The sequence below is a fragment of the Hyperolius riggenbachi genome, chromosome 1 (genome assembly GCF_040937935.1).
Source record: "Hyperolius riggenbachi isolate aHypRig1 chromosome 1, aHypRig1.pri, whole genome shotgun sequence".
NCBI classification, from domain to species: Eukaryota; Metazoa; Chordata; class Amphibia; order Anura; family Hyperoliidae; genus Hyperolius; species Hyperolius riggenbachi.
Genome location: NC_090646.1, coordinates 136,344,878 through 136,359,542, shown reverse-complemented (window position 1 = coordinate 136,359,542; position 14,665 = coordinate 136,344,878). Strand labels below are relative to the sequence as shown.

General features: G+C 41.9%; 1 protein-coding gene across 1 annotated transcript in view; it reads left to right on the top strand.

Moving 5' to 3' along the window:
- Window positions 1-14,665, top strand: part of DLC1 (DLC1 Rho GTPase activating protein) — a 569,878-nt gene that overhangs the window by 134,519 nt on the left and 420,694 nt on the right. The window contains exon 3 of the mRNA XM_068278607.1: window positions 3,325-3,480. Within this exon, the coding sequence (XP_068134708.1) occupies window positions 3,325-3,480 (156 nt within the window). The remainder of the gene's footprint in view (window positions 1-3,324; window positions 3,481-14,665) is intronic.

The following is a 14,665-nucleotide window of genomic DNA, read 5'->3' as shown; positions in this document are numbered from 1 at the left end:
GATCCGCAGCTTCATAAACTGCAACTCAGAATGGACAGTTTATGTCATTCAATGTCATTGTCCACTAATATATGTGGAGATGACCACGAGAAAACTGAAAACTCGCATTGGCGAACATTTAAGTAATATAAACTGTGGGGCAAAACCAAACGGGGAATACCGCAGTGCACTAGCAGAACATTTTTGTGTAAACCATGACGGGTCGACAAAAGGACTAAAATGTAAAGGCATATATAGACTGAATAAGAGCAGGAGGGGAGGAGATAGGGAAAGAGTGCTATTGCAACAAGAATGCAGGTGGATATACCTGCTGGACTCCCTAACTCCAAATGGTCTGAATCAGGAAGTAGACTATACACCATTTCTCTAAATCAGAATCAGCAAAAGTAAGAAGGTGCTAAAAAGCTGAAAATGAGAGTGGGGGGGATGAAAGATGGAGAAAAGAGAGAAGGTGGAAGGAAACCCAATGGAAATACTGCATATAGTTGGTTGGCGAAATGTCAAGATGAGATGTCAAACTATGAGCAGAAGAACGGCATGAGATAAAGGTGGATGGAATAGAGGAGGCGGATCAGCTGTTGTGAAAGCGTGGTCGCCTGCAGTTCTGATGCTTTAAAGTTTCGTGCTGGGAGTAGCAGAAATGTTACATGAGCCGAAAGAAGGCAGTCCCTTGATCTGTGGTGAAAGGTGTTATGTTGACATGGCAACAAGGGGAGAGACAAAAGAAGCCTGTATACGTAAAGCCGGGGCTGCATAAAAGAGATCCCTGCCCACCTGTCACTCATCCTGACGAAGCTCGCGGTGGGCGGGCGCAACGCGTCGATGGGCGGGGTCACGTCCTGTCCTGTGTCAGAGCGTCTCACTACATGCTGACAAGCGTAGAGAGGACCCAAGGTGTGCTGAGCCGCCGCTCCCCGCTGTTTCCCAAAAGTGTGGTAGAGCCAGGTGGTGAAGATAGCTGCATGCAGAGTACTGGAAACCGGAAGAGCAGAGCGCCTACCATATTGTCATCGGACTGGTGAGATCTGCTGGGTGGCTATACAGTGTAGTGCATATGCATGCCCTCGGTGTCAGTGGAAGTTTGCTGCATGGGGACTCTCTCTATCAGGCAGCATACCATCAATTCATGCCCCAGGGATAGCTCGCATTATGTTCCTTCCCTCCCACTCTGAAGAAAAGATCCGGAGTAGCGTGGTACCGATACCAGTGTGGGTGAGGTATGAGTAATGTGTGCTGGGTCATGTGTGAGGAGCGCTCCACAGGCAGTTTTAAGTGTTTTTAGGTTATAGGGGATCCTTTTATGTGGAATTTTGTACTGAATAAAGGTTAATCATTGAATTGGATAAGTCCACGAGCAGTTACTATAATATATTGTATTTATATAGGATGCAAGTGACAGTCGCCATCATTTTTGAGTCATCAACCATTCGGAGCTGAGCCCACTAACGCAGTTGTGCGCAGTTGTGTCCGCTTTTCAGCAAAACATCAATGATACAGATGCTGAAAAGCAGACACACCTGCATACAACTGCGCACAACTGCGTTAGTGGGCTCAGGCCCTAAGAGTATAATTTGAATGTTATTGAATAAACCTCCCAATGATAACCGTAAGTTTTAAAAAAATAAAAACTGTAAAATGCACTGTTCCAAATTATTACTTACCATAGCGCTTCAAAACATTTTATAATTTGTAAAGAACAAAAATGGCAGTTTTATAAACTTGCAGCATTAGGAGGTCATATTTACTGAAATCAAAAGCTATTTCAATCAAAAACATCTTAACAGGTCAAGTTACATTTCATAGCAGCATCACATTTCTTGCATCCATTGAACTTGTTAGTTTTTGAAGAGTTGCTGCTAGAATTTCTTTGCAGGATGAATAGCCTCCCAGAGCTGCTGTTTGGATGTAAACTGCCTCTCACCCTTATAGATCTGCTGCTTGAGGTTGCGCCAAAAGTTCTCAATAGTAGTGAGATCATGGGAGGATCCTTTTACGCCAATAGCAGCCAATGATGCAAAGATAATCCTTGCAGCGTGAGATGGTACATTGGCATGCATGAAAATGATTGTATCACGGAAAATACAGTTCTTCTTTTTGTACCATGGAAGAAAGTGGGCAGTCAGATACTCCACTTACTTTTCAGAGGTAATTTTCACACCTTCAGGGGCCCTAAAGGGCTGAACAGTTCTCTTACCATGATTCCAGCCCCAAACATTACTCTACCATCTCCTTGCTGACATTGCAGCCTTGTTGGGATGTGGTGGCTGTAAACCAACCATCCACCACTTCATCCATCTGGACTATGAAGAGTTGCACGGCACTTATCAGTAAACTAGACTGTTTGAAAATGAGTCTTCTTGTAGTTCTGTCCCACTGCTGCTGTTTCTGCTTGTGAACTTAGGTTAGGGGTGGTTAAATAGAGGGTTGCACTGAAATCCTCTGGAGAATTCTGCACTTGGTTGTTTTGAGGGACTCCTGAGGCATCAGCAGCTTCAAATATGTGTTTTTTGCTTTTTAATGGCATTTTAGCAGCTGTTCTCTTAATCTGATGTATATGTTGGCAGAACCCTTCCTCATTTTGACTTAATCTGCACAAACCGTGAGTCAGTCACAAATATTTTACCTGTATGATGATCATGCTTAAGTTTTCATGAAATACAAAGGTTTTCATACTTGCAAGATACACAACTATTTCACAATGTTCAGCTGCAGAGAGATCATTTTTCTTTCTCATACTGCTTGAAAATGGTCACCTGCGTAATAATGTGGAACACCTTTTTTAGGTAGTTGTTTGCTTTAATCGGGGTCACATGGCAAACTAGTTATCAAAGATGTCCGAGATTGATTTCAGTGATCAAAAGAGCCCTGAGACACAATATCATCCATGAGTTTAATTGGAAAACAAAATGTTTAATCTGTGTGACACTTAAATACAATTTGCATAATAATTTGGAATGCAGTGTATTGGTCGCCAACCGTTGTTTCCTATAAGATAATTTTCATCTTTTGTTTAAAATAACTTTTCAGCACTTGTAATTGGAAAAGTACTAAATGTAGGTGAAAAAGTACAGTGAAAATTTACTCTGAGTATTTTCTTGCTTGCTGGTGGCTTAAAAGGCATTTTATTTATGATGTGAAAATATCACCTAGGAGAAAACTCAGGAGAAAAAGTGAAATGGATCTAGCTCAGTAGCTCAAAACAAACATCCCAAATTACCTTTTCTACTGCAACAATCTGAAATCACATTAAATACGACATTTTACAGTATCTCATGTTTTCCCAATGGATAAACATTCACATATGTTTTTTCCTTCCTTTTCCAGAAATTAAGACAAAACAAAGATCAGTCAAGACTGGACTCTATGGTGCTGCTAATAATGAAACTGGACCAACTGGACAGAGACATAGACAGTGCTCTCATTTCTCCATCTCCATCTTGCACAGAAGCATATGATCCGCAACAACACCAAGCTGCACATGTAAGTTTCCAAGTGACTCCATACTTAAAGCTGGACCCCAGAGACACTGATCCCATAATTATTCTATACATCACTGATCTTTTAAATAAACTCTTAACATGGTAATTTACCCAGAGGCGTAGCAATGGGGATAGCAGCCATAGCGCTGCTATGGGGCCCCGCGGCAGCCCTATGTCACAGGGGAACCGCAGCTGCCTGAGAGGACTTTTTATTTTATTTATTTTTTATTATTATATTGCCGGCGCCGCCCCCCCCCCTGCCCCCCTCCACCTCACTTCGGTGGGACCCCCTCCTTTTACGAGCGGCGGGAGGTGCAGCATATTCAGCAGGCTCTGGCGGGGTAATCAGAAGCTAGAGGTTCAGCTGCCCCTGGGCTACGGTGTCTCCTCTGTATGCCACGCGCACTGCTTCCTGGTTTATTGCGCGTGGCATACAGAGCATGCATTTTGTTGGGAAATCTGCCAATAATCTGGTTGCATTTTGTGGGGAAATCTGCCAACAATATGGTTGCAATTTGTGGGGAAATCTGCCAACAATCTGGTTGCATTTTGTGTGGAAATCTGCCGACAATCTGGTTGCATATTGTGTGGAAATCTGCCAACAATCTGGTTGCATTTTGTGGGGAAATTTGCCGACAATCTGGTTGCATTTTGTGGGGAAATCTGCCGACAATCTGGTTGCATTTTGTGGGGAAATCTGCCGACAATCTGGTTGCATATTGTGTGGAAATCTGCCGACAATCTGGTTGCGTTTTGTGGGGAAATCAGATTTCCCCACAAAATGTTTGGGTGGAGGTCCGAGGTCCATGGGGTTGGAAGGTCGGGGGGGGGGGGGGCATAATTTTTTTCTGCTATGGGGCCCAGTCATTTCTACCTATGCCCCTGAATTTACCCATTTATTTTAAGTGATTTTCTACCTCAAGCAAAAGGGATTCTATCATAATGCAGCATATGCACAACATAGTGCATCTCTAGAAGTTTCTAGAAGTTTAAACAGAGATTAAATGGTGACTTCATCACCATTTTCAGTTCAGCTCCACAAGTCTAGAAAGGGGAGTGTCCAAGAGAACAGGAATGACTCACTGCAAAAAAATAGTAGAGTCCCAGATGAAGGAACTCTACTTAAAAGTGATAGCAGCACTATACTCTGATTGTTTCATCACTTGCCGATCGCCTGACACCATATGGTGGTGGCAGAATGGCTCTGTTGTTCTGCCGCACCGCCATGTGATGTCATCTCGTGAGGAGCAAGATTTGATGTGAGCTTGCACTCTCAAGAGCGCACTCTCCCGTCACTGTCCACAGTGGACCCCAGCGATCAGTCTGCCAGCCAGGGATCAGAGCTGGCAGGCTGTTTATTTAAGTAATTAGTTCTATAAATATTTATATAGCGCTGACATTTTACACAACGCTGCACAGAGTACAGTCTTGTCACTTAACTGTCCCACAGAGGGACTCAGAATCTAATTCCTGCCATAGGCATGTCTATGTATGTAAAGTTTAGTGTATGTATCAGAGTGTAGGGCCAATTTAGGGTGGGGGGATAAAAAATATACTTTTTTTAACAAAAACATCTTTTTTAATTATTTAAAAAAAAAAATCACTACAGCAATTAAATACACCAAAAGAAAGCTCTATTTGTGAGAAGAAAAGGAGGTAACATTCATTTGGGGCGTGAAGTTGTATGAGCTAGCAGTAAACTGTTAAAGTTGTGAAGTGCCCAATTGTAAAAAAAAATGGCCTGGTCACTAGGGTGTATAAACCTTTGGTCCTCAAGTGGTTAAATGAAACTTGCAAAAATGAAATACTGGCATTTTTGTTTTATAAAAGTCTAGATACATTTCAGAGTGATCATCACTTAAAAATAGTATTAGCTAGCTATCTGCACTTTTACATCAGCCACAATATTTATAAATAGTCAAACAGTTCTGTTCAGTGTTCACCACTTTTTCACCACCATTTTAGCACCACATGCTTTTGGGCCAAGCTGGAGATGGGCCTAGCATGGGGGATTGAGGCACTGGACTTAATCATTGTATGAATATGATTTTTTGGGGCTATTACTACTTTTGGAGTTGCAGAAAATAAGTTAGGTGCTGGGGGAGGGGATTGTTAGTTCATGGGAAATATTGTTTTAATGCTGGGGCAATGGGAAGGTTATATACTAAAGGGAATTGCCCGGAAATACAGAATAGTGCTTTTATGTTAGGGGGATGGGGGAAGATTTACATTCTGAAGGAGATTGCTAGGACATGGAGAATTGTGCTTTAATGTTTGGGGGATGTGGGGTAATGTTTTTGGGGTATGGGGTATACATTCCAAAGAAGATTGCAAGGATATGGAGCGGAACATTTTTAATGTTGTGGATTCTTGCTAAGACATGGGGCTCGATTCACAAAGCAGTGATAACCCAGTTAAAGACTTTAGGCGTGATAACCATTTTATCATGCCTAAACTCAGTTTAGGCATGATAAGTTTAGGCATGATAAGTTTAGGCTGATAAGTTTAGGCGTGATAAGTTTAGATAAGTTTAGATCGCAAAGTCCCGCGCGCCAAGCAGCACCATTAAACTCTATGCGATGTTTCGCGCACCAGACTTTGCTAGCGCAAAACTTTTACTATCATGCCTAAAACAAAACTATCATGCCTAAACTTATCACACCTAAACTTATCACGCCTAAACTTATCAAGCCTAAACTTATCATGCCTAAACTTATCAAGCCTAAACTTATCATGCCTAAACTTATCAAGCCTAACCTTATCATGCCTAAACTTATCATGCCTAAACTTATCATGCCTAAACTTATCACAGCTAAACTTATCATGCCTAAACTTATCATGCCTAAACTTATCATGCCTAAACTTATCACACCTAAACTTATCATGCCTAAACTTATCATGCCTAAACTGAGTTTAGGCGTGATAAGGTGCATTTCACCAGCGTGCTAACAGTTTGCACTGCTTTGTGAATCAGGCCCATGGAGTAGGAATAGTGCTTTATGTTAAGGTAGGTACATGTTGAGAGGCAGTGGCATGGCTAAGGAGTTATATGCCCCAGTGCAAGTTTTACATTGCCCTCCCCCCCAAAGCACTCTATACATAACAATGTATACAGTGCACCAAAACCTGAACCTGTCAGATGTTCAAGAAGGGGATGGGGAACACTTTGTTAATGATTACTACTACTCAAAGCATCTATAGGAGTGATTATTATCAGCACAAGACCAATAAAGAGCTAATACTGCAGTTGAGGGAGGGCCCCTCTGGCCCAAGGGCCCCGGTGCAGTTGCAACCTCTCACCCCCTATTGCTACACCACTGTTGAAAGGGGAATAGCAACTTAACATGGTGGGGTGGGAGTATGCCTAGGTTGGGAGGGGGCTAAACTAATTGTTGATGTCTGGTGATATTGGTTTCTCACCCACTATGCTAGCAGGTTTTTTGCCAAATCTTACAGCGCCAAAATAACATGCACATGCTGGCAGTGGTTAGTATGCTGTAAAACACAGATAATTCCTAGAACGGGGCTTTGAATGCACATTTTAATTAGCCACTTTATTCATTATGCTTAGATGTTTAAAGCTAATCTGAAATGAAGAAAAACAGTTAGATACCAATCACTGTAGAGGGTACCCTATAGATGCTCTAGAGGCTTCCCATTCCTCATGGAGCCCTCCGTCCTCTTCTCGCCAAGACCCTCTTCTTCTTCACAGCCATGCTCCCCTATGTGTAGGAGCATGACAGTACTGCACAGGCACCAGTAGGTTTTGCGACTAGGCAATGGCACGGAGCTACTTGTGCACAGATCACAGAGCCCTGCACTAGTGGCTCAGCGCTACTGTGCAGGCGTGGGCAGTACTTTGTGCCTGTGCAGTGCAGCAGTGGTTGCACATGGACAGGAATGCGGCCACAAGCACTATATTCAGCATTATTGTCAAATATTTGTAAGGGTCCCAGCGCAGGAATGGAGGGATGTAACAAGATAAAGGAAGCCTCTGGACTAGACTCTACTGAGGTAAGGTGTGTATGTAATGTTTTTCTCACTCCAGGTACCCTTTAAATATGCAGATAAATAGTGTACTGGTTAAAGGAAAGACTCTAAAGGTGCGTACACACATGCGAATATAGTCGTTTGTAACGATCGTTCCCCGATCTTTACCAACGACAATCGTTACAAAAAACGAACCACCGACTATTAAGGCAAACGACGAACGAGCCAAATCGCTACAAAAGAAAGTTCTGTCTCGGCGGATTTTCACCAACGATGATCGTTTGCAAAAGTAGTACATCGTTGGAAACGGTCGTTCGTTCGTACTAGGCTTGACATGCGCATTTCACTATTTCTCTGTGAAACTTTTCATTTTTATGCGCAGGCGCAATAGTTGCTTTACGTGATGTAACGTTCGTTCTAACGATCAGATCGTTACACACCTTTTAAAACTATCTTTCATCAATTAAAAGTTCGTTCGTCGTTCTCAACGAACAATCGTTGTCGCATGTGTGTACGTAGCATAAGGCTCCAGGCTGGCCTATCCAGCGCCTTAAGTAGCTTCAGCTCTGAACTTTGGGCCCGTTATGAGAAAAAAAACTATGTACATTTTAGCAATTGCAAATACATATTTTTTCCAAGCACCATTTGTATCACCCAGGGCATCTCAATCACACATTCAAAATGCATGCTAACAAAGTGACTCATTGATTAAAAAAACTTGAATTTTTACCTCTTCCTTTTACATTTAAAAGTTTAACAGAGGCTTTCATTACCCTATTTCCAAGGCCCACACAACCCCTAAAATTTCAGGCAGATAAGGACCAATGTAATTATTTTATTGCACACATTAGCAGAGAGCAAACAAAAGCTTTCATCAGCAGGAAGGGGGGGGGAAGTGGGGAGATTAGACACTGTTCTTCAAAGAGTTTATATATATTCGCACCTGCCCCTGGATAAATAAATGCAGGTAGAAGGGGAAGAGGGAACAAGGCAGCTTCCATAGCTAATAGAAATTAGCTATTAGAAACCAGGAGGAACTGCAGGGGAAAAAAAGTGGTGCCTGGTTCCCTTTTAAGCAATGGAAAGTCAGAGCCAGACTTGTACCAGCCAAATCATGCAGCATATTAAACAAATTGTGTATCTAGTTGACTGCTGTGTGCCAATTATCCAGCACTATTGAGAATGTGTGATTTGACTTGATGCTGATAATTTTGGAGTCTGTCCATGAATGTGGTCTAATACAAGCAATATATTACAAACCCAAAATCGTTGTTTCCCATAGCAGATTAAAGTACTAGAGATTTACCTCTCATTAAACATCTCTGTTTTGGCAGATGTTAACAAGTCTTATGATACAGCATCATTTAGATAATTATTCTGCCATTCCTACTCTTTCCCATGTGTTTGGATCCAAATTCCCCCGTTACCTTCATCATGCTAAGTCAAGATGATATTATGGTCAAACATTCACTAGCTGCTTTGTAGAAAATATGCATCAGTTGTGACAGCGTTGGCAGGTGTCTCCACAAAGGGTACATTTGTAGAATTCTTCTCGATTGTAATACTTTACAGTTCACAGTTTAGCTAGTATACAAAAGAAGTTATGTTTTGGGGCTTTTTGTAAAACATTAGTGTAAATACAACTATAACTTTGATAAGTCTGTATGGCAGGTTGTAATTAGCGGGAGTGTCAGTGGGCATTTATAGGCAGGCACACAGATTTAGGACAGGTTTCAGGAATTTGTAGGAAGATTAGTTTCTAAAATTAGCTCTTCAGGCAAAAATAGCCAAAACTTTTCTTAAAAAAAAGAAATACCCTATATACTGTAACCCATAAAGTTCATAGTCACTTGGCTCGCAAGTCAAAGATTTACTTTACTGTACAGACTGTGCCATAAGACCTACTAGAATAAAGACTTCAATAAAGATATGTGAATTGGGGCCGAGTAGTTGCAAAATATACAAACCTTTGCTAGTTATTGTCAACCAACGCAAATCAATTAATTTGGGTGCTACCATAGGCCGGTGGTGAAAGCCTGCTCCAGGGATGTAATTTGGGTGCTGGGTAAAATTGCAGCTATGGCGGATGCTATAGTGGAACTCTGGCTTGTTGTGCTGAAGGTTAGTGTTAGGTGTAGGTGGAGAGGGGTTAGTGTTAGGTATAAGTGAGGTGTAGTGTTAGGCATAGGTAGGGGAGGGCTCATGTGAGGAGTACATAAGGGTTATATCGTAAAATATTGGTAAATTTACTGATAGTATCTTCCACCGCTATGTAAAATCTGTAGCTGATTTATTCACTGCATCATTAAATAAATCAGTTTTCTTGTAGTTCTTGGATTCATGTCATGAATCATCAGGGGTCAGGGCTTCTACTTTTGGTCAAATCTCAAGTGACATCAGCTTACATCACTTAAAAATCGGTCAATCTACCCAAATTTTATTAATGGTAAAAGTAGATAGCGGAATATTGGTAAATCTACCGATATTCTACTAGTTGGTAAATTCATTGTCATTTAAACACGGGGCTTTTTTTAATGTACACCATCCACCTTCACATGTAGGTAGATAGGAAAGGAATGTAGGCAGCATAGTCATAATAAGTTTTGCCAGTTCTCCTTACATTGTAGGTCTTGGATCCAGGTTATGAATCATCAGGGATTCTGCTTTTGGTCAAATCTCAAGTTACATCAGTTAACGTCACTTAAGTGCTACAAAACAATCAAACCAAAATGCTTCCATATACAATACATACACACGCTAGCTTTATTGTTGTAAAGAATATGCAGCCTGGTAGCCATCAAGAAGTGTTTCTGCTTCTAAATAATGAGATATGACCTTTCTTAAATGATTTTTGCACATGTTGAAGAATCATTGCAAAAACAAAACATAATCAAATTTGATAAAATCTTGATCCACACATAATTTGTGTTTACCACGAATGGTTGTCTAGGCTGGCAAGCAATAGGGGTCTGGCTGACTTCAGCTCTTCTTCTCTTATAGTGAAGCATGTACAAAAACAAACACCGAAAGTCTTTTAGTAGGATCATAACTGTCTAACTCCATAAAAAAAATTATATACAGTATATACTGTTTTTGATAGTTTGGAAATGGGTTACAACCTTAATTTCATTGCCGTCAGGTAGTGTCATGGACCAGAGTTCTCCAACCCTGTCCTTAAGACCCACCTACAGTACATGTTTTGCAAGAAAACACAAACATTCACAAGTGAGGACATTTGTGCCTCAGAAGAGCTAATTTACTACCTCTGTGGACTTCCACAATACATGGATTGTTGGTGGGCTTTGAGGACAGGGTTGAGGAGCACGCCATAGACAGAAAATATAAAACTGAAGTAGGGTCAGAATATCCAACAAGTGGATACTTTTCCCTTTATTATCCATCCTGTGGATATTATTATTGACATCTTTCACAGTGGTTTACAACCATGAAGTGACTTGGAGGTCCCAAGGGCAGGATGCGTGGGAAGGACTCTGTGGTGGGGACACATTCAGCAAGTTTCCAAACACTTTCCACACTACTCAAAACTAAAATAAAAAATAAATCTTCATGTTGGACTTTAACACATGAGGCTTAAAAACATTTTACCATAACAAGAAATTCTGGAAAAAGAAGACAGTCTGATTCTTTGTTATCAATATCTAGCAAACAAATAATATCCAATTGTGGTTTCTTTTGTAATATGATGGCCAGTTAGCTAAGTTGTGGTGGACACAGAGAGCAAATGGTCCTTGTGCAACTGATCTTTATTGGTATCTCCTTTTGGTACTTTGTTGAATTTATGCAGGCTGTCTTTAGTGTGTCCCCTCCAAAATGAGTTCAAAGTGGCCATAGATATTGCCCACAACAATCCCCACCATTCTTCCTTCCTGTGGAACTGCATGGTCCACAAAGCACTAGGCCACACATATTGGACAAGCAAAACAGACTTCATTGAAGTTGTTTGCTATGAAAAAACCTGGACACTTGTAGGAGTTATGGGGAAAACAAAATGTACTGTATTGACTGAGGTATTTACAAAAGGGCAGTGTCTTCATGTTAATGCTGCTGAACAAACACTTACCGGCTTTCTGCAGTCACATGACAAGCGATGCAGACAGAGAAGAGGTTAACCTAAAAGATGAAAGTTAAATTACACAGAAAGAATACCCTGCGTGACAGATAAAGCAAATGGCTGTTACTTTTTGGATGACCTCATTGTATATATGTTTGAAAACACAGAAGTGTGAATAAGCCCATAATATTACATAATATTAAAGCCCCTTTTTAGAATACATTTTTTAAACTATTTCCCAACTCACTTTTATTTATTTATTTATTTTATTTTAGTGCATTATTAAGCACAGTCATGTAGCTCTCATTGAAGTCTCCCTCTATTCCTCTCTGAAGAGGGAGCACTACATCATCTCACTACAAAGCATTGCTTTCTCTAAAATAACTGGACCGGACACCACTTCCACTTACAAACTGTCCCACTATGGTCAGCAGAGGGGACTTGGTCTGTGGACAGAAGGCTTGCGCCCAACAGTTAAGAAGCCTGTATGGAGCTTGTCTCTAATTGCACTGAAGCCGAGTGCAATACTAATAATTAGTAGCCATGCGACTTTGCTAATTAAAAAACATATACAGATATTTGGAAACTTTTTTAAAAGCATACCACTTTGTTTATACAGGATTTGGTAACCGAGAAATTGGAAACAAGTGTTTAGGAGTATTGAAACCATCTGAGTTTAAGTATGTATTGCCACTTTAGACTTCCAAGATATTGGACAACTGTGTAGACATAAGAAAGTGTATCTTTTCAGCATATACTCCCATGGCACAACACAGTTGTTGCATTAGCTAATTTCTAATAAAATAGATAGATACAGGGATTTTGGATGCAAGGGCGACAGGCACGCTTCAGTAGTACCATAGACAGTAATGCAAATTGCAGCTATGTTGAGGCGGGGAGTTTAGTTTAGGCATGGGCGCTTAGCTATCATATAGATGTGCGCATGCAGCGGTTATGAGTACACTGTAGCCAAACTCATACAGCGGTAGGGGAAGTGCACGGAAAGGTTAGGTTACACTATAGTCAAACTGATACAAAGGTAGGAACAGCGGTCAGATTGGTTGTGAGTTCGGCTACACTGTACCCAGACTTACAATAGTGCCAGGGTGAGCCCCATCGGTTAGGTTAGTGTTAGGTTAGGCATGGAGAGGGAGGTGAGTGTTAGGCATGGACAGGGGATTTTAATTTTATGTGTTGAGAAGAGAGGTTAGTGTGAGGAAGGGAGAAAGTGTAGTTATTACCGATATTTTCAATATCGGTTATATCTTGCACCAAAATTAACTTGCAATCCTTCTAAGTGTATGCATATAGATAGATAGATATGGATTCACTCTATTTATTTTCAAAAGCACTTAGTGAATGGCAATAGCTCAGTCCAACTGCCAGGTTATAGTGTGCAAACAGGTGGCGGTGGTGATGGGGGGGGGGGGGGTAGCTGCATCTTTGTATAGATCCAGGGAGTGCTTTTGTAAAGAATAAATGAAATACTGAGAATCCCTCATGAAGAGATGGACTAGTCAAAAACCTTTCAGTTTCATCAGATTTCCAATAACTACTGTAAGTGACAGTGACATCGAAGAAACGTAATTTATAACTGAATTTATTTTGTAAGAAACATACTTTTTATTGGTATGTTTTTAAATATATTTTAAATTGCCCAATTTTTAGTGATAGTGGCACTTTAAGTGAGGTTGGGATCACACATTCTGCGGGAAACACCGATGATGTCTCGATAGCGTTTTTCTGCACGATATCAGAATCAGAATCATATTTATTTCACCAAGTACAACGGGGTTGTACCCGGAATTATTTCTGGCTCATACAGGGTCGGAGATGGTACAAACACAGAGATGGTACAAACACATGCAATCCAACACATACAATCAGGTACAGTAGTACAAAGTAAGCATATACCTATATACCGTATATACTCGCATACAAGCCGAATTTTTGACCACCAAAAAGGGGGTCAAAAGTTGGGGGGTCGGCTTGTATGCGAGTCTTCCCTGGTGGTCTAGTGGTGGGTGGTGGGTGGTCCGCGCCCCGCTCCCCCCCCCTCCCCGCTCCCCCCGCGGCCGCCGCTGCTATTACCTACTTAGGCAGCGGCCGCTTCCTAATGCGCGTTCCCCTCTGAAGTTTCAGTGTATCACAGCAGCGCGCCCGGCGCTGCTGCTGTGACGATGCAGGGGGCAGGAAAGAGCGGTTCCCCTGGTACAGATCGCCGCTATAGGGAGCCGCGCTCTTTCCTGCACTCTGCATCGTCACAGCAGCAGCGCCGGGCGCGCTGCTGTGATACACTGAAACTTCAGAGGGGAACGCGCATTAGGAAGCGGCCGCTGCCTAAGCAGGTAATAGCAGCGGCGGCCGCGGGGGGAGCGGGGGGAGCACTACCTACCTATGCTGGGCACTATACTGGCTAAACTGGGCACTATACTGGCTAAACTGGGCACTATACTAGCTAAACTGGGCACTATACTAGCTAAACAGGGCACTATACTGGCTAAACTGGGCACTATACTGGCTAAACTAGGCACTATATTGGCTAAACTGGGCACTTTACTAGCCATACTGGGGCACTATACTAGCTAAACTGGGCACTATACTAGCTAAACTGGGCACTATACTAGCTAAACTGGGCACTATACTAGCTATACTGAGGCACTACCTACCCATACTGGGCGCTATACTGGCTAAACTGGGCACTTTACTAGCCATACTGGGGCACTATACTAGCCATACTGGGGCACTATACTAGCTAAACTGGGCACTATACTAGCTAAACTGGGCACTATACTAGCTAAACTGAGGCACTACCTACCTATATTGGGCGCTATACTGGGCACTATACTGGCTATACTGGGCACTATACTGGCTATACTGGGCACTATACTGGCTATACTGGGCACTTTACTAGCGATACTGGGCACTATACTAGCTATACTGGACACTACCTACCTATACTGGGCACTATACTAGCTATACTGGGACACACTGGGGGGCTGCACCAATCCAGCATTTCCTACCCCCGGCTTATATGGGGGTCAATCATTTTTCCCTGGTTTTTCAGGGAAAAGTTGGGGGGTCGGCTTATATGCGGGTCGGCTTATATGCGAGTATATACGGT